Genomic DNA, 25,842 nt, shown 5'->3' with positions numbered 1-25,842 from the left:
AAACTAAAGAGCTTCTGTACAGCAAAAGAAACTGTCATCAGAGTGAACAGGCAACCTGCATAATGGGACAAAGTTTTTGCAATCTATCCATCTGACAAATATTCAGAATCTGAATTTAAACAAATTGACAAGAAAAAAACAACCCCATCAAAAAGTGGGCAAAGGATATGAACAGACACTTCTCCAAAGAAGACATTTATGTGGCCAACAAACATATGAAAAAAAGCTCATCATCACTGGCCATTAGAGAAATGCAAATCAAAACCACAGTGAGATACCATCTCATGCCAGTTAGAATGGTGATCATTAAAAAGTCAGGAAACAACAGATGCTGGAGAGGATGTGGAGAAACAGGAACACTTTTACACTGTTGGTGAGAGTGTAAATTTGTTCAACCATTGTGGAAGACAGTGTGGCGATACCTCAAGGATCTAGAATCAGAAATAACATTTGATCCAGCAATCCCATTACTGGGTATACACCCAAAGGATAAGAAATCATTCTACTATAAAGACACATGCACATGTATGTTTATTGCAGCACCATTCGCAATATCAAAAGCTTGGAACCAACCCAAATGCCAATCAATGATAGACTGGATAAAGAAAATGTGGCACATATACACCATGGAATACTATGCAGCCATAAAAAAGGATGAGTTCATGTCCTTTGCAGGGACATGGTTGAAGCTGGAAACCATCATTCTCAGCAAACTAACACAAGAACAGAAAATCCAACATCCCATATTCTCACTTGTAAGTGGGAGTTGAACAATGAGAACACATGGACACACAGAGGGGAACATCACATACCAGGGCCTGTTGAGGGATGGGGGCTAGCAGAGGGATAGCATTAGGAGAAAAACTTAATATAGATGATGGGTTGATGGGTGCAGCAAACCACCATGGCACGTGTATAGCACATTCTGCACATGTATCCCAGAACTTAAAGTATAATTAAAAAAAAGAAAAAGAATACTCCTAGAAAACTAGGTGTAGAAGGCAATTTCCTTAAATTGATAAATTGGTGAACCACTGAAGTTGTGCTTTAAACATCGTGAACAACATATGAAAGTTCATTATCCCCAGACATATTAACATTATATCACATATATTAACAGTTACTAAGGCATGTAAAAAACGAAAAAAGAATATAAGAACAGAAAAGGAAAAAACAACTACATTGTATTATTCCCAAATGATGTGACTGTATACCTAAAAAATACAAAAGTATCTACAAATTAGCAGCTAGAATAAGCAAGAGAATGTGGCAGGCTATTGGATAAGAAACCAACTTTAAAAACTCCTATGTTTCTATGTATAAACACAATGAAAAAATAACTAAAACAGTCATTTACAACAGCAAGAAATATAGTAAGCACTTTGGAATAAAGTTAACCAGTAACAAAATACAAGACCACTCAAGAAAAAATTACTAAGCTTTATTGATAGACCTAAATAAATGAGATATGTCTTTTTGGTGTATCAGGAGACTCACTGATAGATTTAATGCAATTCGATTCAATACGCCAACATATAGGTAGGTTGGGGGGCAGTACATATGTATGTAACTTGATAAGTTGATATTTCCAATTTGTTTGCAAATGTAAAGGGGAAGGAGAGCCAAAATTCTCTTTAAGAAGATGGGAAGAATTGCTGTAGTGCATATCAGGGCTTATTATAGAGCTATATTAATTAAGACAGCATTGTTAGAACTGGGAATTACAAACAGGTCAGTGGAAAAGAAAACAGAACCCAGGAACAGATCCACACACCAATGAAAATGTGGTTTATAACAAAGATGTCCCTACCAAGCAGAGGGGAGAAAAATTTCAATACTTTCTGCTGGAAAAAAAAAGAGTATATAGGAAAATTATAAAATTGAACTTTACAGCTACCTATATTTTTAAAAGGTAGATTAGAGGCTCCAAAGCTTCCTAATTTGCCTTTGATATTCAGATAATATAGAATTGGTATATAATGTATAAGATATAATGGGTTTCTGTAAATATTGTAAAGATGCTTTTCTCTCTCTCCCATTTGTATGATTCCTCCAGACCAAAGGTCTCCATGCAAGTAAAGGATAATTGGAGAATAGGTGAAGTTCTAGCCACTGGGATGGCACAAACTGATTTCATTGGTGTAGGGGAAGAGCAGCAACAATATTTGGAATGGAACACTTTAGAACCTGGAGGTGTGGAGAGTGAGGAGAACAATTCACACTCTCTTTTTTCTCCTAGATCCAACACCTTGGCCTGGCAAAATAATTATGTGGTCTGTGGAGTCTAAGCAGCAACTGCAGCTGACAGACTGACCCTCAGCCTGGTTTGTCATGCCTGTCTATATACTATGAAAATAGAAAATCTCATGTAGACATAGCAGGTCCTGAACTACTTTGCTGTGCCTGATGCCATCAATAGCAACCTCCTAATGTGGAACCTTATCATTTGTATACAAACACAATCACTAGCACAACCTTGTTTCAATTCCATACAAATCTGCAAGCTTCTCTTGATGCTAGAACAGCCTTGGAATATACCACGTATGAGAATGAGGAAGCTACAACTATCAGTGAGACTGGTCACCTGGCTTAACCAAACTAGTGCAATGGCTAACCACATAAAATATTACAGCAAATCCAAAATTAGAGTGACCTCTACTCCTTTCAGTTACATGTTTGCATGTGGTGAAGAGTGGACTGCTAACTGTCTCTTTACTGGGGAGGAGGGCTGCTTTTGGCCCATCTTTGTTTATTTATTGCCAGTGACACCAAAGAATGGCAGCTCATTTTAGACTCCTTTGTATGGGTTCTAAAGCATAAAAGACCTAGTAGTCCTTCCTGGGACTTACTCAGTTGACTGAGTCAGACCCCTGTGGGAATGTTTGAAATCAATACTACAAGTTGGGCTCATCACATGCTTGGAGTTTTGTTAATAGTGGCCTTAATTAAATGGTAGATGAGATTAACTGAACAGATTTGGTCCCAGTCTCTGTTAATCAGAGTGGCCAATGGAGTAGCATATTTATGTGAAAATTCACCAGAAGCCAAGATTTTACTGTGTAGAAACAAGGGGTAGATATTTTGGGGAGATATTCTTCCATAGGTCTTTCTCTCTGCTACATGTTTGCTAACAAAAATGCAAGGCCCTGACAACGCTTTACCTGGGCCATTTTCCAGGATTGTGTTTGTAATGAGCAACCTTGAGGGACAAACAGCAGGCTTATTACTGCCTCCTGTAAAATCCTAGGTCTCTCAGTCTCAGTGTTGCATGTGCAGGCATCCATCTGGACCCTCTTCATCAGCCCTGTGAGACTCGGGGGACAAAACGAACTGACACAAACATGCTAATACTCATGCTCTTGCTCTGCTACAAGCAATAAAGTCCTTTGTCTCTGATAAGAGACTTGTGGGTTTGGTTTTGTTTTTTGGCCAGCATCCATGAAACAGTAACTGGTGAATTTATTAGGTTGTAAGCAGGATAAAATTAAATCTCAGACCTAACAGTTACATCATCATCATTGCTATTATAAAAATATATAGTCAATGGAAATGTAACAGCTTCATTTTCTTGGAAGAGTCAGGGGAGATTTCTCTGGAAGACTGTTAAATTTCTAAAGGATGACACATGTCATTATGTCTGAGCTTCCCACACACAGAGCACAATTCTTGACCCTGAGGTCAATAATTCATGTTGTATAAGTGAAAATGTACTAGCCAGTATCAGTTCAAAATTAAATAAAAATCTAAACACAGAATTGAACATAAGAAATGTACACAACACAGAATGTGATTTTATTACAAGCTCCTTAAGAACATAGTATTTTACAGATAGAAGATAATTAGTAAATATCTTCAATTTAATAAAAAAATTAATTCAAAGGCAAGTGTACTATCTGCAGGATGACAGAACATGAAGACCCAAACCAGGTACCATTTGCGTACTAAGTATCTGTCCAAGGTACTAAAGCGGACACAAAGAAATGTGAAATATGGCTTCTATACTAAAGAACATGCAGTACATTGATCCATTTATTTGAAATTTAGATTCTTATTTCTGAGAGTAACTTACCTTCTAGCCCCATTTAGTTTTTATCCTCTCTCCATACACTAAATATCTTCTAGCTATACTAGCTACCAAATAGACATCATTTTCCTAATGGAAAACTATGAACTCACCCGAGCCTCTGAATGTTACAGTTCGGATATCTCAAAGCGTCACACAGAATTTTCACTCCATCATCCTGCAAATCGTTGTTCCCAAGGTCCAGGCTCCTCAGGTTTGGGTTATTCAGAATAACAGAAGCCAGATCCAGACAACATGCATTAGTGAGAACACAGCCCATCAATCTGTAAGAATTACAATAGGAAAAGTGAATCCTTCCGTTGTGAGGTTAAATAAGTTTCTTCCTAGGAGATATACCCAGGTATTTGAACCTCTTTTCTCACTCTTTTCTATCTACAATCCAGGACATACATGGGAGGGTCTAATTTATCAGTAAAAATGATGGGATTTCTTAATGAGCAGAAGAAACCAGCAGGTAAAACTGTTTTTTTCCACAAACAGGTTATCTACAGAGCTTTAAAAATCAAGGGTATAAACATTTATTTTTACCAATACTTAAAAAAAATGAATATAAACTTTCCCAAGGAACCAATAGATCTCTGTGCTTTCAAGTTTTTAATATATCTTTAAGTGAAAAAAGTTTCCTGGAATCTATCTCAAAGTATTATCTTCAAAGAAGAAAGCTACATATAAAAAGATATTTATTCCAGCTCCTTTGCATGGTATTCAAGAGCACTCACAATCTGGCCTCAAGCTTTCTCTTTCCATATTTTGTCCCCACATTATTCTCTAACCATACACATGCATTTTTCTCCAACTAAACCATATTTGTTGTTGTTTCTCTTCTATTCTCTCTCCTTTCCTTCTGTTTAGCGTATCCCCACATAACAGAATCTTCATCATTTCTCCAGCCTACAGTAACTCTGTCTCCACTGAGAAGTCCCAGCCTCAATCCCTGAGACTGTTGTCATATCCTTATAACAACATATGGAATATATTGTAATTTGCTTTATATATATTTCCCTGTTATCAGCATTTTATGTTATTTGGGGACAAAAGCATCACCTTAGTGACTTTTAGTTCCCTCAGCATCTAGTTCATATTGGTTGAAAATATTGGTTAAGAGAATTGACATGGTCTGCATAGAGGCTTTGGAAGGTAATTAAGAAAGTACAGCTTTGTTTAAAGCAATGCTAAGGACAGAAAGTGGGCTAGCAAAGACCTTGAGTATATAGGTCACTTAGAAATTATACCTCTGTAGTTAAATGAAGACATTGGATTTAACAACATCCATTAAGTAAAACTTTGTCTTCCAGTTGAATAATGATCAATGAAATTCCAGAGAATCACATAGTAACCCATGTCATCTACATTTTCCTAAAGTAAGTAAATGTATTTATTGAACCCTACAGTGTAATTGCCTTGTGTTTATAGGTGTCACATTAAACTATTAAACTCATTTGGAAGTTTAGTTATCATGAGTCAGTCTGGTCAAGACAAATACTTCTGGGTCAACCAAAGAGCTTGACTTTATAGCTCTAAAAAACTATGTTGGGGTTAGACCATTAATGACTCACAAAAGTTACTGGTCACTTGGGAGGCCCTGGTAGGAAAGTGAGCTGAGGGTGCTAAGTGACGCCTCTGTTTTGATTCATGCTGGCCAAAGTATTTATGCAATGAAATACTAAATACCATACAGTCATTAAAATAATCAAGAAGATAATTTGAAATAAGTATTTAAATGTATTTCTTTTTTTATTCTCAGCATGCACACCTTGATAAATGTATTTCTGAAATACTATCAAGTGAAAAGGAAACCCCAAATCATGTCCATAAAGCAATCACAATTATGTATGCACATGCAATGGATATGTATGCATATCTGCTCATAGACTGAGAAAACATACATTAATGAAAATGGTTGGAGTTTAAAAATGTGTAGGATATTGTTAAAAATCCCCTTTCCATTTATTTGAAAGTTGACTTAATTATAACCTGAGTTTAAATATAAATCTAAAAGAAAAACTAGTAGAGCACAATTTCAGCTTCATGGATAAAAGTAGACGACACACAGTAGATTCACTAGGGCACAACCAAGGAAAGAATAAAATGGCTACTGTTCAGCAATAGATTGTAGGATATTGTAAAAATCTCCTTCCCAATTTCTTTGAAAGTTGACCTAATTATAAACCTGAGTTTAAATATAAATCTAAGAGAAAAACTAGTAGAGAACAATTTTAGCTTCTGGATTAAAAGTAGAGGACACACAGTAGATTCACTGGGGCACAACCAAGGAAAGAATAAAATGGCCACTGTTCAGCCTGATGCCTCTGGTCCTCATTACCTGAGGAAAGTTTATTAGAATTACTATGGTAATTATTTTTAAAAATCTGATGAGCAGACTTCCCCAGCTTGTCTCAGGCAGAAGAGAGAGGGAAAATCAGCTTTATATTCTTTTCTCTGATAGATACTCGGTTCTCAGCCTTTCTTTCAGTATCTCCCCAGACACTCTGTTGTTGAAACTACACAAAAGTAAAGCAACAGAAAACCTACTCCAAGTCCTGAAGATTACAGCTTGGATGCCGAAAGACATCACACAGAAGCTTCACTCCATTGTCTTGTAGCCAGTTTGATCCTAGATCCAGATGCGTCAGGCTCTTGTTGTGTAGAAGAGAAGTTGACAGATATTCACTGCTAAGTGAAGTGAAATGGCAATGCCTCAGCCTACAGGAAGGACAATGTGAAGAAAGATGGAATCATTGCTCTACTGTCCAGAGATTTCTTTCTTTGAAGAGATTTCATGATTTGATCCCTTATCTATTTGCCAACATTCCATCTCAGATGAAACACCCTCACTGCCAGCCTGTCTCACTTGGGAAACAGATATACATCAAATTGGGCTACAAACTAGACTCATATTCTTCAGCATTTTTCTTACAATAAATTAAATGCTAACCTCGTTACATTACACATATACATAGTACTCCGTTGTAGAAGTAGCTCCATGGACTAGAAGAACAGGCAGATGGAGTAGAATAAGAGTAATCTTAATAAAGTAAGTACTCTTTGTACGTAATAGAAGCGGCATTTTCAAACAGTAAGGAAAATCCATATTATGCCATTATTGCTTTTGTACAATAGATCTGATATATGAGGGAAAATGAGTTTAAGCCTTATAACAAAATAAATTTGGAATAATTTAACATGTAAACGTTAAAATTAAACCATGAAGAGTATGAGATGACATATGTGTATTTTTTTTAAAAGAAAGGTACTTCCAAACTCCTTGAGGTCATGAGGCAGAATTTGACATCACAAAAAATTTTAAACTTATCTATTCTAAAAATGACCATAAAGAAAGTTAGAAATAAAGCAACATGCTAAGAAAATTATTTGTAATATATAAAAAAATGTGATATTAATAACTATAAGATATATATATAATAGAAAACATCAGAAAAAACAGACCATGAGGAGGAAATTCCTAAATATAAAAGGCCAAAAACATTTGAAAAGATGCTCAAGATTTAAATTACTTTAAAAGTTATTTTTCAACTATTTAATTAATACAGGTCAAAAAGATTGTAGATGTCCAATGAGGGTGTTAAAGTGCAGGTCCCTAGACTGCTGCTGGGAATATAAATAATCTATCTGGAAGGCAATTTAACCATATTTGGCCAAATTAAAACCTTGGCTTATTAATTTCAATGTTTAGAAAATTATCTAACAAAAATGAGCAGAATAATCACAATGTGATTCAGACATACAACAGAGTGCTATATTTCTGCTCTGAGCTCAGATCATAGATGAGAATAGGTGGTAGGCTTTAGTTCTAAATTCATCATTTTCTTGTGAGATATTAAGCAAGGTGCATTATCTCCCTGAGGCTCACATTCCTCACCTGTAGAGTGAGGCCCCTCAAAATTGGGTGGTCAATTTGACACCATCGGGTACTATTTTGCAGATTAAGCATGTTTAAAACAAGATCCAGAGTAGAGTTAGGACACAATAAATGGCAATTATTAATATCACTTTCACCTTCTTCATTAAGGGTAACAGGGAAAAAGCAAGGGACAGAATGTGTTCATAATATTTTACTATTTTAAACATATTTCAAAATGTACAATATATATTAAGGATAAAAACTTGAAGACACTTACACAAGGCTCTTCAGAGTACATTGTGCATGTTGCAGGGCATCACTGATAAGCTTTACTCCACCATCACCCAAGACATTGTCTGCCAAGCACAAATGTGTCAGTCTTTTATTGCTGATGAGAGCCAAAGAAAGATACTCACAGCCAGCCTCTGTGAGACCACAGCTTTCTAAGCTGAAAGAGAAAGAGATGAGAAGAGATCTGTCAATTCCCAAAGCCCATGCTTCTCTTCTCCTTCACAGGGAAATCAGTGGCACTTATAACCCCCATACCTCAACTATAAAATTAACCTCAACAAACCTATTTAAATTACGAATTCCATTGCAGCTGTATGCAGGATATGATGAAACAAAACACGGAAGGGGAGAGGGGAAGCTTGGAAAAGAATGAAAATAAAGAGGTCAATCAGAAAAAAATGATAGGTCTAAAAGTGAAGTAAAAGAGAGGGAAGTAGAGGAAGAGAAAGGGGGATGCATGTAGAGCTTATTCAGAATTGACAAACGAGCCAGTTAGTGCCAAGACCCAAGCAGTTTCCCTATGAGATCACAATTAAGCTACACAGAACCAAGCAAAATGACTCTACAGAAAACAAAACAGAAACACTCACGACAGTCTCTCTAGATAACACTTTGGATGTCTTAAGGCCTCACACAAAAGCTGCACTCCATCATCCAACAGATTATTGGTTGACAGATTCAGAAATATCAGGCTCTGGCTTCTGATGAGAGCATTAGATATATTTAGACAACAAAATACAGTTAGGTTGCAAGATTCCAGCCTGGAAAACAACACAGAAAAGCAGGAATGACCACTCCTTAGAGAAGAATTACAACCAACACCTACCGATCCCGAAGGTAGGAAGTTTCCTAATCTTTGGAATCTTGCCTGAAAAATCCAACTTCTCTACACAGAAAAAAAGTTATTTAACTAAAGCGTAAGGCTCTGACAGAGTTAAGGAGGAAAGGGAAGGAGATTGTTTATCACATTCCCATCCCCTTAATTCCCTATGAAAATACATTTGAGAGCATTCAAAAATATCTTTAAATTATAATATTTTTTAGTCTGGGAAGAATTTCCGCTAACTACAACTTGGAAGATATGGCGTGAAGGATGACTGTATTCTACACTCTGACTTCTGAAACAGAACAGAAATGGACAGGAAGTTGGGAGCAAAAGCTGTGTCTCCTGTGAGCTCATTTATTCATGAGCCCGTGTTTTCTGACGAATCCAGTCCTTAAGAGTGAAAAACAATAAGTAAATCATAAATAAAACAAAATTGTTTCTAAAGATTAAAGGGAAGAGAAACAGAAAAAGTACATGTAGAGAGACTCATATTTAGAGACAACCTGTGCCTTGTACGTGTTCGGGAGTAATACTAACCCTTTGTAATGAGTCAGGCAGCAGCAGCAGCAGCAGCAGCAGCATTTCTGATATTTGGAATTTCTCTGGGTATTCCTTTATAATCAAAGACTTACCAACTTGAGTCACTCAAGAATTGTTTCTCGTCATCAAAATCAGGGTCTATAGAGGAAGGAACAGAGAAGCTTCCTCCTAAGCCCAGAATTAAATCTTAATAGATGACCTAGAACATGGCCTAAGGCTGAAAAAGCTCAGCTTGCCCAAAACCACAATTACTTTTGCACTAACCCATAACTAATAATCACCTTAAGTTAAAAATTACTTGGAAGTTTCTGGACACAAATGTATATGTACCATATTTTCTTTATCCATTCACCTTTTGATGGACATTTAGGTTGCTTCCAAATCTTGGAAGCAAAACAGAACAAAAATGAAAGAAAATATATCCCACTTATGAAGGAAAAATGGTACTGAAAACATTTTTAAATGTTTCTAACTGTAGATATAAATATTAAATGCTTGATAGTTCATTTTCTCTTATCCTTCCCATATTATGAGTTTCTTGAGATTTCTTTTTTTTTTGTATTAGTGCTAATAGAATTTCAGCTATGGGACTGCCTAACTCTTTATGTATGAAATCTTAGCCTCATTAAAATAAAACGTTCCCTCTTTCCCTTGCAGCTGCAAAGAAGAGAGTATTACAAATAAGAAAACCTTTTATAAGAATGATTTTGTCTTATTATAATAATGAAATCTTATAAGATACCTGGACTTTAGAAATTATTGCTATGCCTTGTGAAAACAACCCTTACCTACTATTAAGTCTGTACTTTTTATCAATTGTCTTACTTTGTGTCACTCTTGTAATATTCACATTGATATTTCTGAATTCCTAAATTTTATAAATATTGGAAAGATTTTTTCAAATCAGAAAAAAAATCATTAACACTCTCCTCTCACATGTATAAAGTAATAAAAAATATAACTCTTTCCTAGTTTTCTAGAGTTTGGAGGTTTTTTCTCATCTGTATTAATATATAACATCAATCACCAGTGATTCAATCAAAAGGGAAGCCAAAAGCTGAGGATTATGGCTCCAAACTGACCCCTAAATATAAGCCAGCAAAACAGGAGACAGATTAGCTTATCACTTATATTTAGTTCCTTCTTAAGAGCCTGCACGACTTCCTCTTAATAGTGCTACCAAAACAACATCCTTGGCAAAAATTTCCAAAGCCCAAAGCTCCTTAAAAGTCAGTAAGTTATAAATGTTTTTGTTGTCCTTATTGCTTGCTATCTGTAGCACTGACCAGCTGTTATTTGGGTATAAGTCCATAAGATGGTACAGATGCTGTTGACTTAGAGAACCCATGTTCCATCTACCTAGAATAAGCTCTGCTTTGAGAGTTGGTCAGGGTAGGATTTTAACTGATGCAAGACGCTGGAGCTTTCTTTATGAGTTGAGCCCTGTTGGAGTAAGTTCTCCTGTCCTGCTAGCAAACAAGAATCAGAAAACTGCCATTACCTGAAAAAGGGGCTATTCCTCAATAAAGAGGAACTGCTAACTCCTGAAGATGAACTCCCAGGAACTCAAAGATGCTGCGTGAATGTATTTTTCCCTTCTGAAAATGTCTGCTGTGTAATTTCCAGGTTGCTCAAGAACTTCGTAATTTATTTTTGTTTTTTGAGTATGAGATTATTTTTCTGATATGAATTAGAAATTGAGAGATAACAGGAGAGTTGTTGCTGAAGCTATATGGTTGCAGGAGCTTTTTGTTTCTAAGGATCAATATAAATGTACTGCAGGTGACAGAGGAATGATATTGCCAAGAGAAGGAGCATTTCCACTAAGAGGATAGGCTTCATGGGCCTATTCTAAACAAAGGTGAATCATCAGATAAATTAATTGGCTCTGTAATTTGAGATTTTGTTTTTACCACAATGATAAATAAAAATACAACATGCAGGGATAAACCTACACATCTACAGTGGACTCATTTTCGACAAAGGTGCCAAGAACACATATGGTGGAAAGGACAGTCTCTTTAGTAAATGGTGCTGGGAAAACTGGATATTCATATGTAAAAGAAGGAAACTAGACTCCTATCTCTCAACATATACAAAAATCAAACCAAAGTAGATTAAAGACTTCAATCTAAGACTTCAAACTATTAAACTATTAAAATAAAACATAGGGGAAATGCTCCAGGACATTGGACTGGGCAAAGATTTCTTGAGTAATACCCCACAAGCATAGGCAACCAAAGCAAAAATGGACAAATGGGATCATATCAAGTTAAAAAGCTTCTGCACAGCAAGAGAAACAACCAATAAGGTGAACAGACAACCCATAAAATTGAAGAAAATATGTGTGAACTACCCATTTGACAAGGGGCTAATAATGAGAATATATTACATAAGGAGTTCAAACAACACTACAGGAAAAAAAATCTAATTATCCAATTAAAATGGGCAAGAGATCTGAATAGATATTTCTCAAAAGAAGACACACAAATGGCATATGCAAAGGTGCTCAACATCATTAATAATCAGAGAAATGTAAATCAAAACTACAATGAGAAATTACCTCACTCCAGTAAAAATGACCTATCCAAAATTCAGTCAGTAACAAATACTGGTGAGGACGTGGAGAAAAAGGAACCCTCATACACTGTTAGTAGCAGTGTAAATTAACACAACTATTATGGAGAACAGTTTGGAGGTTCCTCAAAAAAACCAAAACTAGAGCTACCGTATGATCCAGCAATTCCACTGTGGAGTATATACCCAAAAGAAAGAAAATCAGTGTATTGAAGAGATACCTGCGCTCCCATGTTTACTGCAGCACTATTCACAATAGCCAAGATTTGGAAGCAACCTAAATGTCCATCAAAAGGTGAATGGATAAAGAAAATGTGGTACATACACACACTGGAGTACTATTCAGCCATAAAAAAGAATGAGATCCTGTCATTTGCAACAACATGGCTAGAACTGGAGATCATTATATTAAGTGAAATAAGCCAGGCACAGAAAGACAAACTTTCCATGTTCTCACTTATTTGTGGGAGTGAAAAATGAAAATATGGAGATATCTCATGGAGATAGAGAGTAGAATGATGGTTATCAGAGGCTAGGAAGCATAGTGGGGGAACGAGGGGAAGAGGGGAATGGTTAATGGGTACAAAAAATAGTTAGAAATAATGAATAAGACTGATTATTTGCTAGGACAACAGGGTGACTAACGTAAAAAATAATTGTACATTTTAAAATAACTAAAAGAGTATACTTGGATTGTTTAATACAAAGGATAAATAAATGCTTGAGGTGATAGATACCCCATTTACCTTGATGTGATTATTATGCATTGCATGCTTCTATCAAAATATTGCATGTAACCCATAAGTATACACACCTACTATGTACCTACAAAAATTGAAAATACAAAAGTGAAAGTAAAAGAAATACAAAATCCTCTCAGAAAAAAATACAAATGATGGCTTTTTAGACCACAAAAGGTTCTGTATTTCTTTAATGAGAAGTCTAAATTAAATAATTTCCTAAGTATCCTACAATTCTCCTGTAGACATATTACTTACACTAATATTTTAAAGTATATATATATATATATATGATTTAAATGAGTTAACTAAATGACGAGCATCTTTATAAACCGGAAGCTTGTAAATCTGGGAATCAGCCAAGATTATAAATATTTTATACTATCTGGGTCAAGTTTTGAGGTATCACATTGTTTGGCTATATTGTTAGTTATCTACAGTGGTTATATTATTCCTAATATTAACTTAAATACAGTTTCCAAACTTACTGATTTTGAAATGTTGAAGTAATACGGTATTTTAAAGATTAGTTTATAATTTATCTAAACGTTTCTAGAGAGGTTTAATTTCAAAGTGGGAAAATAAATTACAGTCTTACCACACAATTTGTTCTTCATATTAAAATAAAGACAGCAAAAATCAATATACTGTCTCATAATCAATATTATTTCTGTTCAAAAAGTTATGGTCTCAGCCTTTAAAGGATAGTTCACTTAAACTTTTTTGGTATGATTATGAAGCTGTGTATACATATATATCATGGTTTATTAATGAATAAAAGAAACTTTTGAATGGAGAAGAGGACTGGTAGTTTAGTCTCTGCTTCCTGGTAGTCTTCCCAGGTGGCAGAACCTCTGGTTTTAAATGGTGTATTCTCATTTCTCCAAATTCTGTTTACATTTATGATGATTCATTAGACATTTCATGATTATAAACAACTGTATTGAGCCACAAAGTTTCCTCACTCCTGAAGAAGCAAAAATTTCTATTGGTCCATATACTATCTACCTGTTAAGTAATATTTTACTCTAGTTGATAATGAGACACAGCTGTGGATATTTGCCATTCTCAGGCAAGTTCGTCTTAGCCAGCTTTGTTTACTTTTTTTTTTTTTTTTTAAACACAGTCTTGCTCTGTTGCCCAGACTGGAGTGCAGTGGCGCCATCTTGGCTCACTGCAACCTCCGCCTCCCAGGTTTCAAGCAATTCTCCTGTCTCAGCCTCCTGAGTAGCTAGGATTACAGGTGCGCATCACCATGCCCGGTTAGTTTTTGTATTTTTAGTAGAGATGGGGTTTTGCCATGTTGGCCAGGCTGGTCTCAAATTACTGGCCTCAAGTGATCCAAGGTTGTCAGCCTCACAAAGTGCTGGGATTACAGGCGTGAGCCACCACACCCGGCCTTATCTAATTATTCTAGATGCCCCCCTTCTGAAATATTAGTCTTCTAATTCAAAGTCTATGAAGATACAGAGAGTGCTCTACATTTATATGCCATTTTGGTACCCTTCAGGTGGCTGTTCTGTGGAAGCAACAATCATTCCCTTACCTTGCTTATAAAGCCCCAATGGCAGAGCATATGCAAACTAAAAAGAGATTCTGGGCACAATCAGAAATTATTGGACTATACCAAGGTTTCTGTTTTTGTTTTTGGTCTCCCCTTGCTCAGCAAATTTTAAGAGCTTACCTTAAAGCATATTTTAAGACCTATTATAAGGCCTATAATGGGGAAAAAAATTATCAAGACAAAGAGAATAGATCTTTCTCCTCTTCTTGAGGGAGGCCTTGGGTAAATATTATAGTAAAGCATTCTCATGAAAATTAGTGATTATGGGCCAGGTGCGGTGGCTCGTGCCTGTAATCCCAGCACTTTGGGAGGACAAGGCAGGCGGATCACAAGATCAGGAGATTGAGACCATCCTGGCCAACATGGTGAAACCCCATCTCTACTAAATATACAAAAATTAGCCGGGCATGGTGGCATGGGCCTGTAGTCCCAGCTACTCAGGAGGCTGAGGCAGGAGAATCGCTTGAACCCAGGAGGCAGAGGTGGAGGCTGCAGTGAGCCGAGATTGCACCACTGCACTCCAGCCTGGGTGACAGAACGAGACTCTGTCTCAAAAAAAGAAAGAAGAAAATTAGCGATTATGTATCCTTTCAGTATGTTCATGTACAGGGGCTCATATGAGCAATTTAAAGTTTTAGAAGGTATTTTATTTATAAATTAGCCAAGTTCTAACAATCACTGGGGATCATATGTTGCAAGACAGACTGGCAAAGTCCTACTGATGTATCGACACTGCCCACATCTACAGAGAGAGTATAACATCAAAATGCAATTCTAAAAACTTGTGCATGGTCTATACACAAACAAAACTAATGAGGACATTCATACAACCCATGGCTCTTATAACATGAGATATGAAGCAAACAGAAAACTGGACCTTCTCCCACATGAAATGTTAATTGGACCATTGATTGCTCCTCAGTGGCCATCCACACTGGGGGAACATGCAGTCCCACATAATGGAGTATGAGATTATTACAAAGCTCTGATGACTTTTGCCAAAGCATTGTATTTACTGTTGCAAGGAGACCTACTATTTGACCCAGAAAGATGGTTTCCTATTTGAAATCCTGGCAACTTGGTCTGTATCAAGGCTTACCAGCGGACGACATTACTCAAACCTCAAATGGAAGGGATCTTATCAAGTCCTACTGATCTGTCAAGCACCAAGCTTTTCTTGTCTTGGATCCACAGCTCCCACTGTAAGAAAACATCTTTCCTCTTTTCCTCAACTTAACAGCTTTTTGCTACTAATACATTTTATTTTTAGATATAGGAAACAGTGACATACTTCTTACCTGAGTTTCAGACTAGATATGTAGGTTACAGAAAATGCCTCATAATACCTTAAAACTGCTTAGTAGGTAAAACCTTTACTCTGACCTGGCCTCCTAACAACTGAACTCAACCTATGTTTGAGAATTATCCAACAACTTTCCAGATATGCTGTAAGTGAATTCCATCTTATAAAAACTGATAAGAGTTTTTAAAATGTCAAAGAAAGTCTTATTCCAGACTTCATTTATTTTTCCTACACCTGGATTATAATTTGCTTCCCACAAATACAGATCTACTTTGGCCCTTCATGCATCAAACTTCAGTCTTGGCCACCCTGAACTGAGTCCAGGGCTTATAAAAACTTCTAATGCAAAACTTACTGTAACTATTTGTTTTGTCTGGTTTTGTCAGAAACCTATTTCATTGCCTTTCATTGAAAAATAAGATCTTTCTTAAAACCTGTCACACAACGTGGAGAACAGTATGACTGCTAATCCTTTCACTTTCATCAGCCAAAGAAGAGTCACCACTCAGATCAATAGTGTGTGGTAGCCAGCAAGCACCTTGAAAGAGGACCATTTCCATGCTCTTCTTTCTCAGCCTTCTGGGCTAGTCACTGAGTTGCAGTTCTAAATTGAGGGGGAGTCACCAACAAAAATCAAATAAAAGTGAGTCTGCCCCAGCACTGCCCCCAGTTACATTAAAGAACATCCCCCAGTGTATTATTTTCTATGAGAGTTCAAAGATACAACCAATCTATTCCAGCACTTAAATATTAGAAGTGTTAAATATTTATAATTCTGAATCTGCTCTTATTCCCACAACCAGCAGATTTAGGAGATATGAGACACAGAGAACTACACAATGAGAAATCTTCCTGGGGAGATGGGAGGAATGAAGTCCTACCAGGATGAAATCAGCTTGATTCTACAGATGCTTGCTACCCCATATCATGAAAGTAGATTTAAGCCGGTCCTATGAATAGCAAATCCAGGCTGTAAGAGTCACTTGGATAGACAAAAGCCTCAATTATAAAAACAAAACAAGACAAAACAATTCAAAGCTTACCTGAGAGTCTGTAGTTTACACTCTGGGTGTTTCAAGGCTTCACACAATGACTTTACTCCATTATCCCCTATATCACTCCCTTTTAGGTCAAGATGCATCAGATTCTTGTTATGAATCAAAGAAGTAGAGATATCCTGACAACCATCAGGGAAAGTGATAAATTTCAACCTTCAGAAGAAAAATATGCAGGAGGTATTACAAAATCATTTCTCTCCTTGGTTACAGGATCCCTTTCTTTTCAATCTAATTCTTGGATATTACATGAATATTCTTTTATTTTCATCTAAAACAATTGGGTTATAACTTAAATTTCTATTTATGACCTGATAATTGACACTCCCAAGTTTTTTTTACCTTAACGGAAAAGAAGCTGATAACATCACGAAAACCAAAAGAGGAGCCTCTTAAACTTGTAATCCCAGGATCAAAAATTATCAGGGCCATTCCAAGTACTACAATAACATTAATTCACAATAGCCAAATCTTTAAATAATCCAAGGTTAATTCACAATTAGCATCAACTGTTTGATGTGCAGTAATAACAAAACACTGTTGCAAAACATGCTGTGCCATCTTGGGGACTTCGTTAGGCATACGGAGGCAGGTGTACGGAGGCAGCCCAAGCAAAATATTATGAAGTTAAATCTGCCAATTTTTTTCCTACTTTCTACCTCCTAACTCAGTCAATGTCAGATATTTCTGATTCTTCTATAGTGTCTCTGCTAGTCCCCAATGCCCTTCTGTTCACTGTCCAAAACCTCGCTTTGTAACACCACGTTTCCTCCTTTCTGCCCACCACCCACCCTCCACCCTCACTCCCCTCACCCCAGGCAAGTACACACAGGAAAATAAAGCTTTTACCCATTTATAGCACTAACCATCCTCATCTAGTAAAAGTGCCTGGCACTCAGTAAACATAAATGGCACCATCTCACTTATTAGGGAAAAGGGACCACAGTAAGACAGACCACATTAAGGTGGCACAGATTGAGAACAGTCATCATGGTGTCATCCCACTGATGCAACCCTCCCATTCTAAGAAAGGAAGTCAGTTAACCAAGAAGGCATTGGCTATTGTGAAGATCCGGATTGATGACATCCAATGAAGGGACAATATGGGGGAAATGTTTAGGGATGAGTGGAAAGGACTTCCAGGAACCCCGTAATCATAACATACATCTAGTTGTCTTACTACGTCTATGTGTAAGACCAAGCCTACTTTATTTTTTTTATTTTTTATTTTTTATTTTTTATTATACTTTAAGTTTTAGGGTACATGTGCACACTGTGCAGGTTAGTTACATACGTATACATGTGCCATGCTGGTGCGCTGCACCCACTAACTCGTCATCTAGCATTGGGAGATATACCCAAGCCTACTTTAGATGCTTGAAATCTAAGATCAGAACTCACTAAAAACACTGAGATCAGGAGGAAAATATTTGGTGAGAAGCCTGTCCCCAGCCCCCACCCAAAAGAACACCTATTTTCAGTGCTAATGGAAACAAAGATCTATCATTTGTTCAGCATTCAGTTCATACTAAGCAACAAATGTACCTTGTACATATTGACAGGCAAAAAATACAGCGATTAGGATCAGTTTCAGCTCCTAGTGGAGTCCTTACACAAAAGGGTAAGAGACATGTGAACAATCAACATTTTAAAGTGATTATCTAGAATCCAATTAAGATAAATTAAAATTTAAAAAAGACTGACAGCATCTAATGCTGGCAAAGATTACCCTTATTCCTAACAGGTTAGGGAAACCTCCAGGGGTCTATTAACAAGAGAATGAATAAACAAATTATAGTATAAGTATAGTTATACAATGGAATACTAATCAGCAATAAAAAAGAAACTACTAAAAGTTGCAACAAAATGGATAAATTTTAGAAGACATTTTGTTGAGCACAAGAAGATGGATATGGCCAGGTGTGGTGGCTCATGCCTGTAATCCCAGCACTTTGGGAGGCCAAGATGGGTAGATCACTTGAGGTCAGGAGTTTGAGACCAGCTTGGCCAACATGGTGAAACCCTGTCTCTACTAAAAATACAAAAATTAGCCAGGTGTGGTGGTGCGTGCCTGTAGTCCCACCTACTCGGGAGGCTGAGGCAGGAGAATGGCTTGAACCCGGGAGGCGGAGGTTGCAGTGAGCCGAGATTGCGCCACTACACTCCAGCCTGGTGACAGAGCAAGACTGTCTAAAAAAAAAAAGAAAAAGAAAAAAAAGAAAAGAAAGTGAAAGAAGATAAATTAAAAAAATACATACTGTATAAATCAATCAAAATGATTCCAAAAAGATACAAAGCTGATCTCTGGTGACAGAGATTAGAAAATGATTGTCTCTGGGAAAGGATGGGGTGAGAAGATTGAACAGAAAGGGATAGGCTGGGCATTGTGGCTCATGCCTGTAATCCCAGCACTTTAGGAGGATGAGGCAGGAGGATCTCCTCAGCCCAGAAGTTTCAGACCAGCCTGGGCAACACAGTGAGACCACATCTCTACAAAAAATTTTTAAAAAATAGCCTGGCATGGTGGTACATGCCTGTAATCCCAGGTACTTGGGAGGCTGAGGTGGCAGGATTGCTTGAGCCCAGGAGTTCTAGCTGCGATAGCATCACTGCATTCCAGCCTGGACAACAGAGTAAGACCCTGTCTCAAGAAAAAAAAAAAGGAAAGGGGTACAAGGGACCTTTCTGAGATAAATGAAAATATTTTCTATCTTGTTTTGGATGTGTTAGTTATAAAGATGTTTACACTTGTCAGAACACAACAAACTGAACATTATTTGTGGACTTTGTTCAATGCAAATTTTTCCTCAATAGAAAAAAATTTAAGAAGATAGCAAGTTCCAGAACATGTCCTTGAAAGTGCATTGGTGACCTGCCTAAATTTTTTAGCTCTGTGCTCTTCATTTAGAAAGTTCCTAATCAAGCCTGAAAAACCCACGTGAACAGCTACTATGCCCTGTGGAATCACTCTGAGAACCAGTTAGTAATGATCCCGTGTCCCCAGAGGATTCCATTGTTCCTGTTTGAGTATTTTACAAAATGGATTATAAGTATTTGTTTAGCATTGGCTTCCCCTAACGAGTATGAGTGGAAGATGGGACACAGAAAGAAATCAGAATAACTCCATTAAATTTTCTCACACCAGACTTACAGTAGCTTTTGTAGTTTACAGTTTGGGTGCCTTAGTTCATGATGCAGGATATTCATTGCTGATTTATCAAGGTTGCTATGGCACAGGTCCAATTCTCTCAAGTGTTCATTTGTATGAAGCACAGAACAGAGATCTTGCCAACAGTGAGTAATGCGATCACCATCCCTTTGCATAAATAATTGAGAAAAGAAAAACAATGCTGATTTTATTTCAGCCTAGCCAACTCTCAGAGGATAGTATTGGGGTAAACGTAAGTGTACTTTGGAAAGGCAAGAGCATCCAGTGCAGCTCCACCGTGGGCACAGTCCACCAGGAAGTCTTCCTCTGGGCACTCCAGAGGTCTTATTTGTGCAATAGCTCTCCCGTTTCCCATCCACTCCCTTCAACACACACAAAATAAAAACCAGAGAAGCTTTACTTTAGAGGAAGCAACTCAGGAGGGATAAGAGAGAAGTATTCAAATACTTGAAGAGCCAATATCAAAAAGAAAAATAAAATTTGGTCACAAAGAATATGATTAGGATTAGTGGGTAGACATTAGGTATAAAGTGGTATAGATTAAAAACCACAGGCCTGAGCCCCAGGTCTCCCACTTACTAGCCATATTATTTTAAGAGAGTTGCATAAGTTCTATAACTTGCAAATTTTCATCATCTATAAAATGGAAATGTTGTCTCCTTTCACAAAGATGTGGAAATTTAATAGTGCATTTTAAAGGGTACACAAAAGCACACTGTAAACTTTAAATACTTTATAATTTAATTATTAGGAATATTATCAATAAACTCATGAACAAATAAAGGGTAATAAAACAGGGGACAACCTGGTGCTTATAAGCTCGACAGTGGAGCAGCTCTGAGTCCCAATTCAACACTGCCACTCACTGAACTTAGTTATTCTGGAAAATTTACTAACCTATGTGAGCCTCAGCTTCATGATCTTGATAAATGAAGATAATAGTATCTATTTTTTAGGACAACTGTGAAGATTCAATAAGGCAGTATGTAGAAAATGCTTAGCAAATGTCTCATGCTATAAGTGTTCCTAGTAATCAGTAACTGTTATATACATATATATGTATATATTAAATATAATGTATATAAAACATGTAAAAGTCTAGTGTGTTGCCTTATATATAATAGCTAGTCAATAAATATTCATTCCCATATCTTAAATTGGAATGAATGACAGTTCATAGTGATGGTCTATATCACTTGAGGTCTTAAATTTATAAAAACAGGATAATAAATTATTCTTTCAAGCATTCAAGTGTTTCCTCTGTGCGAACACTACATAAAATGGTGAACCATACAGAGCTCCTGCTCTCACAAAGCTTACAATGTAGTTATATTATAGAAGAGACTGAGGTCACCTACAGTTTTTCTTTTAAAACATTGGGTTCTCTGGCTCCTTATTTTAGCAACAATCAACTCTAGTACTAGATAACTCTACAACATAGGTAAGGAGAACTGGCAATCTAGTGGCCAGAAAACTGTTCTAGCATTTACTATTAGGCATAAAAGACGTTTTAATGCCCTGTTAAATCACATCTTCTTTAAATAGAACTCTGAAGTCAGAATTAAGAAAATTGACTGACGATTACTCACAATTTTCCAAGGTGGGTAAAGGTCATAGCATCAGGGCCCACAATTTCTACTCCCACAGTTTGCAAATAAATGAAATGTATGCTCTTATAAGAAAGGAGTGATTCTGCAATTGTATATAATGGTACTGAAACAGCTTGGATAAAGTTAGCAAACCAAGAAATTACAATCAGATGTGTGACCTCAGTCAAGTTATATGCCTTCTTGGTATCACAATTTTGTCCTAAGTAAAATGGAAATAATAGCACCTACCTAATAAGACTATCAGAAGACTAAATGAGATCAAGGACTTAGAAGACTGTCAGTTTATGTGATAAGCACTCAGCCACTTAACTATTATTTGATGTGTGCTTGAATCAATAAATTTTCTAGGTATATGTCTCTGAGTTGTGTAATCTTAAAAATAGAGATGGTTGCCAACAACATTAAATTGTATATTATGTTAAATATCCAGTTCACTATACAACTATATAGCACATAGGAAGTCCTCAATTAATTTTATATACATCTGGGAATGAATTCCATAGTTCAATTCTTTCCTCAGATTTAGATGGGTAGTCAGAAAAGGCAACTTGAGAAAGGAGGTAGAGTAGAATAATGTACGTGAAATACTTAAGGTTCATTTCTTTTTTCAAAAATATTTATTTAGCACCTACTATTTCTTACTAACCTCCAGTGTCTCCAGATAGGCATTAAAGGGCTGAGACCCTTCACAAACTACAAAACAAAGGCCAACCAATGTCTGGGCAATAGAGAAAGCGAGCTAGGTCACTGGAGTACGGAGGAATATAATACAGAGAGATAACCTGTGTTTACCAGGTTCAGCAGAAAATTTCTGGTCCCTTATTCTGGATGACATTATCTTTAGAAATCAAATATACTTATTATCATGGATGCAAGTTTGTGCCATGCCACATTCCTCCTTGAAGACTGAAGTGCTCATTTCCCCTGAGTTGTTGAGATTGTCAACAATTGAGAGTCCTCAGCCCAGTCCCTCTCCTGGTATTGCCTTCAGGCCAAAAAAGCCATCTCAGGAAAGTTTTTGCCCACTCCTCACCAGTAGCCATGATTGGTCAATAAGGGGTTTAAATGCTTAGCCTCCCTGCCTCAAGATGGGACAACTCCAAAGGGTTATCTCAGCTCTGGGACCTCAGCTAAACTCCTCCTCCCTCTGACAAAATCTACTTCTCTCCCTTACAGGGCACTTCCAGGGAATGACCCTAACACACTTACCAAGTGTTAGTTGGGAGGCTTGTTTTTAATATCTTCTTCTCAAATACCACAGTTACAGACAGCCTGATGGTCCGCAAACACCGGCAGTGCTTAAGGCAGAAAGAAGATACAAGCAAATGTATTTTCTCACAAATATTAATGGCAACCTTTGGGAAACATCTCATTGCCTGGCTTATAAACGCTTTATCTTGAGTCTCATACAGACAGTGAAACAACTCCAGAAATCCCAGCTGTGATGGAGAATAGTCACTGTTTCCTAATACCTCCATACACTGAAGTAACTTTGATTTTATCTTCAGTGACATTTTACAGTTAAAAGTCCTCTCCAGTTGTTTTACTCGATCTTCATTCAAAAGGCCAAACAAAAAGCACTTCATCTGTGTCAAATGGGGGTCTTTATAACTTGTGCTTTGAAGTAATGACTTCAAATCTTCAAAAGGCTGGCAGGAAGGGTTCCCAGCTTCCCAATTGCCTTTCAACATATAGAACATAGCTGCAAAAAACTCCTGAACATGAAGGTGGGTGAACACATAGCAGTTTTCATACTCTGCGTCCTTTTGAATAATATTGCTTTCCATAAAACTAGAGACATCAGATTTAGTTAACCCAAGCCTTCTGAGATTTTCTCTGTAAAACACATAAGTCATAGTCCATATTCCTTTGGCAGCGACTTGGCACAGTCTTCTCAGCTGGGCTTGGTTGGGTAAACTAGGAGAGCCTCCATCTACTGGTGTGAACAAGCTAGAAATATAGCAGGTAAACAGAGCCGTGGTTGTTTGGCAGGTCAATGTGACATCACCACCCTTCTCCATTTGCTGCTTCAGACAAGTACAAGTGGCCCAGCACACTAGGGGGACTTGGCACATGCTAAACAGCATCTCATTGCTTTTTAGTGAACTGAATACTTTCATGGACCACCTCTTATCTTCAAAAAACTGGTAAATATACTCCTCTCTTGCATCCTCAGACATTCCTAGTAGCTCTACATGATGGTGATTCTTCAACAACTGCTTTAGTCTCTTAGAAGTTGTGAGTCTTGTTGTCACCAATAAGGATGCCTCAGGGAGCATCACTTTCCTCAGCAAACTACTCATGAGGAAGGACACTGGGTGTTCTTGGGTCCAGTCTTCACACAGTGCAAACTCAGGTTCTTCAAAGGCAAAGTTCAGTTCATCGAAACTGTCAATAATAAACAAGAGGCTACTTGGCTGGGATATGATTACTTCAATGGGGCCTTCTGTGCTGGGCCAGTCCTTTGATATCAATTGAGCAAAGCTTCTCTCTTTCAGCTGGTTAATTTCTCTCCCATTGAGATAAAAAACATACTTAAACCTCTGCTGGTAGAGATTGCCCTCTGCCCAATCTAACATTGCCTTTCTCACCAAGGTTGTTTTCCCAACTCCAGCAGCTCCCTGAAGCACCACGATCTGTGGCTGTTCACCGGTTTTGACATCCACATCAAACAAGTGTTCCAACAGTTTTCTATCTTTCTCTGCAATTCCATGATGGAAATCTTCAGGCTCTCCAGCCAAAGACTTCTTGTCCCACGTGATGCAAAATCTTTCCTTTATTCTAATTCTGTATTCTGTTCCATCACCTAAGTCAGAATGGCAAAGGTAAAAAAACAAAAACAAAGACACATGATCAAAACAAATTCTATGAAATGTAATGTCAAGAATACCGAACTTGGAGTTAGGAACATGAAAGAACATAGGCTGAAATCAGAGCTGGTTTTGATTTTTTAAAAATAATATAAATCAAATAAAAATATTCCTATAGATTTAAAACCTGTATTAGATACTGTAATAAAAACCAGAATTGATGATGCAGAAAAATGAATTTGTGATGGGAAATAAAAACTGGATTCACTTTAGAAATATTTTTTCTTCTTTGTACTTTTCCTTCTACATAGAAAAAAGATGATAGATGTGGAGAACAGAGCTTTCATCCAGATTAAAAATAAAAGAACAGAGGCAACCATTAACAATAATAGGGAAGACCCCCAAGACAGACCTGAATCTACAGATCAAAATAATTTTCTTTGTACAAGTAAAAAGTTAATAAACATTGAATCGTAGCTTAAATAATATTTTGAAAAAAAGAAAAACATCCTGAGTGAAATAGAATGAAAATATAATTCATCTTTACCTGTTTAAGTCTGATCCCTCCTTTAGATCTCTATTAAAAGGATAGGATCTCAGGGAAGACCTCTCTGAACCTCATCGCTAGACTACTTCCCCTTTTTATATATTCTCAAAACAGTATATTTTTCATTCGCAGTACATGTCACTAGCTATAATTACTTTATTTTTAAAATAAATGATGCACTTGGCTAGGGGCTTCATCATTGCATGGTCAGTGTCTAACGCATTTCCTTGCACATAAGTGTCAAATATATTTGTGCAATAAAAAAATGAGAATACAATGATATAATTGAGTACTTTACAACTTCTGAATAAGGTATAACTATAGGTACTAATAGCTCCCCAAATAATAACCAAAAAAGATATGAAGTTTCTGGCAATTATGTAGAATATGATCCTCTCCTGGAAAAAAGATGAACAAACTTTATGTATCTGAAAACCTGTACCATATACACCAATATATTAATACTGGTTATTTCTGAATAGTAGGATTGGGGATGGGGAGTGGGAAGAGTGAGAAACTCACTTTATGTAATTTTAAAACATTTGAATCTTTTTTTAAAAAATAGCTCATTTTGCTTATGTGAAGTTTAAAAACAAAGATAAAACATAAACAAATGATAACTAAAAAATCCCAAAAAGTGAAAATAATGATTGGCCAGGCAGGGAGAAGAAAAACACTATTTATCCAAAATTAAAACCTACCACAAAACTATAGTAATTCAAACAGCGTGATGTTGGTATACTCACAGAGAAAATAATCAGTAAATCATTGCTGTGCTTCTTATTTTCTATTTTGTACTTACAGTATTTTCCAAAGTTCCTATAATAAATAGTTTACTTTTATCACAATTTTCAAATAATAATT

The 25,842-nt window shown here is 36.7% G+C and overlaps 1 protein-coding gene across 2 annotated transcripts in view; it reads right to left on the bottom strand.

Moving 5' to 3' along the window:
- Nucleotides 1-25,842, bottom strand: part of NLRP14 (NLR family pyrin domain containing 14) — a 50,361-nt gene that overhangs the window by 4,854 nt on the left and 19,665 nt on the right. Inside the window, exons 3-9 of one of the 2 annotated variants that reach the window (XM_004050629.5) lie at nt 22,831-24,427; nt 19,994-20,158; nt 16,831-16,998; nt 8,828-8,998; nt 8,224-8,394; nt 6,617-6,787; nt 4,177-4,347 (exon numbers count right to left, since the gene is read on the bottom strand). In XM_004050629.5, coding sequence (XP_004050677.5) covers nt 4,177-4,347; nt 6,617-6,787; nt 8,224-8,394; nt 8,828-8,998; nt 16,831-16,998; nt 19,994-20,158; nt 22,831-24,427 — 2,614 coding nt within the window. The remainder of the gene's footprint in view (nt 1-4,176; nt 4,348-6,616; nt 6,788-8,223; nt 8,395-8,827; nt 8,999-16,830; nt 16,999-19,993; nt 20,159-22,830; nt 24,428-25,842) is intronic. The other variant, XM_055355321.2, reaches the window with a different exon arrangement.

The sequence above is a fragment of the Gorilla gorilla genome, chromosome 9 (assembly GCF_029281585.2).
Source record: "Gorilla gorilla gorilla isolate KB3781 chromosome 9, NHGRI_mGorGor1-v2.1_pri, whole genome shotgun sequence".
Taxonomy (NCBI): domain Eukaryota; kingdom Metazoa; phylum Chordata; class Mammalia; order Primates; family Hominidae; genus Gorilla; species Gorilla gorilla.
The sequence above is the reverse complement of the archived record's forward strand: the minus strand, read 5'-3'. Positions and strand labels throughout refer to the sequence as shown.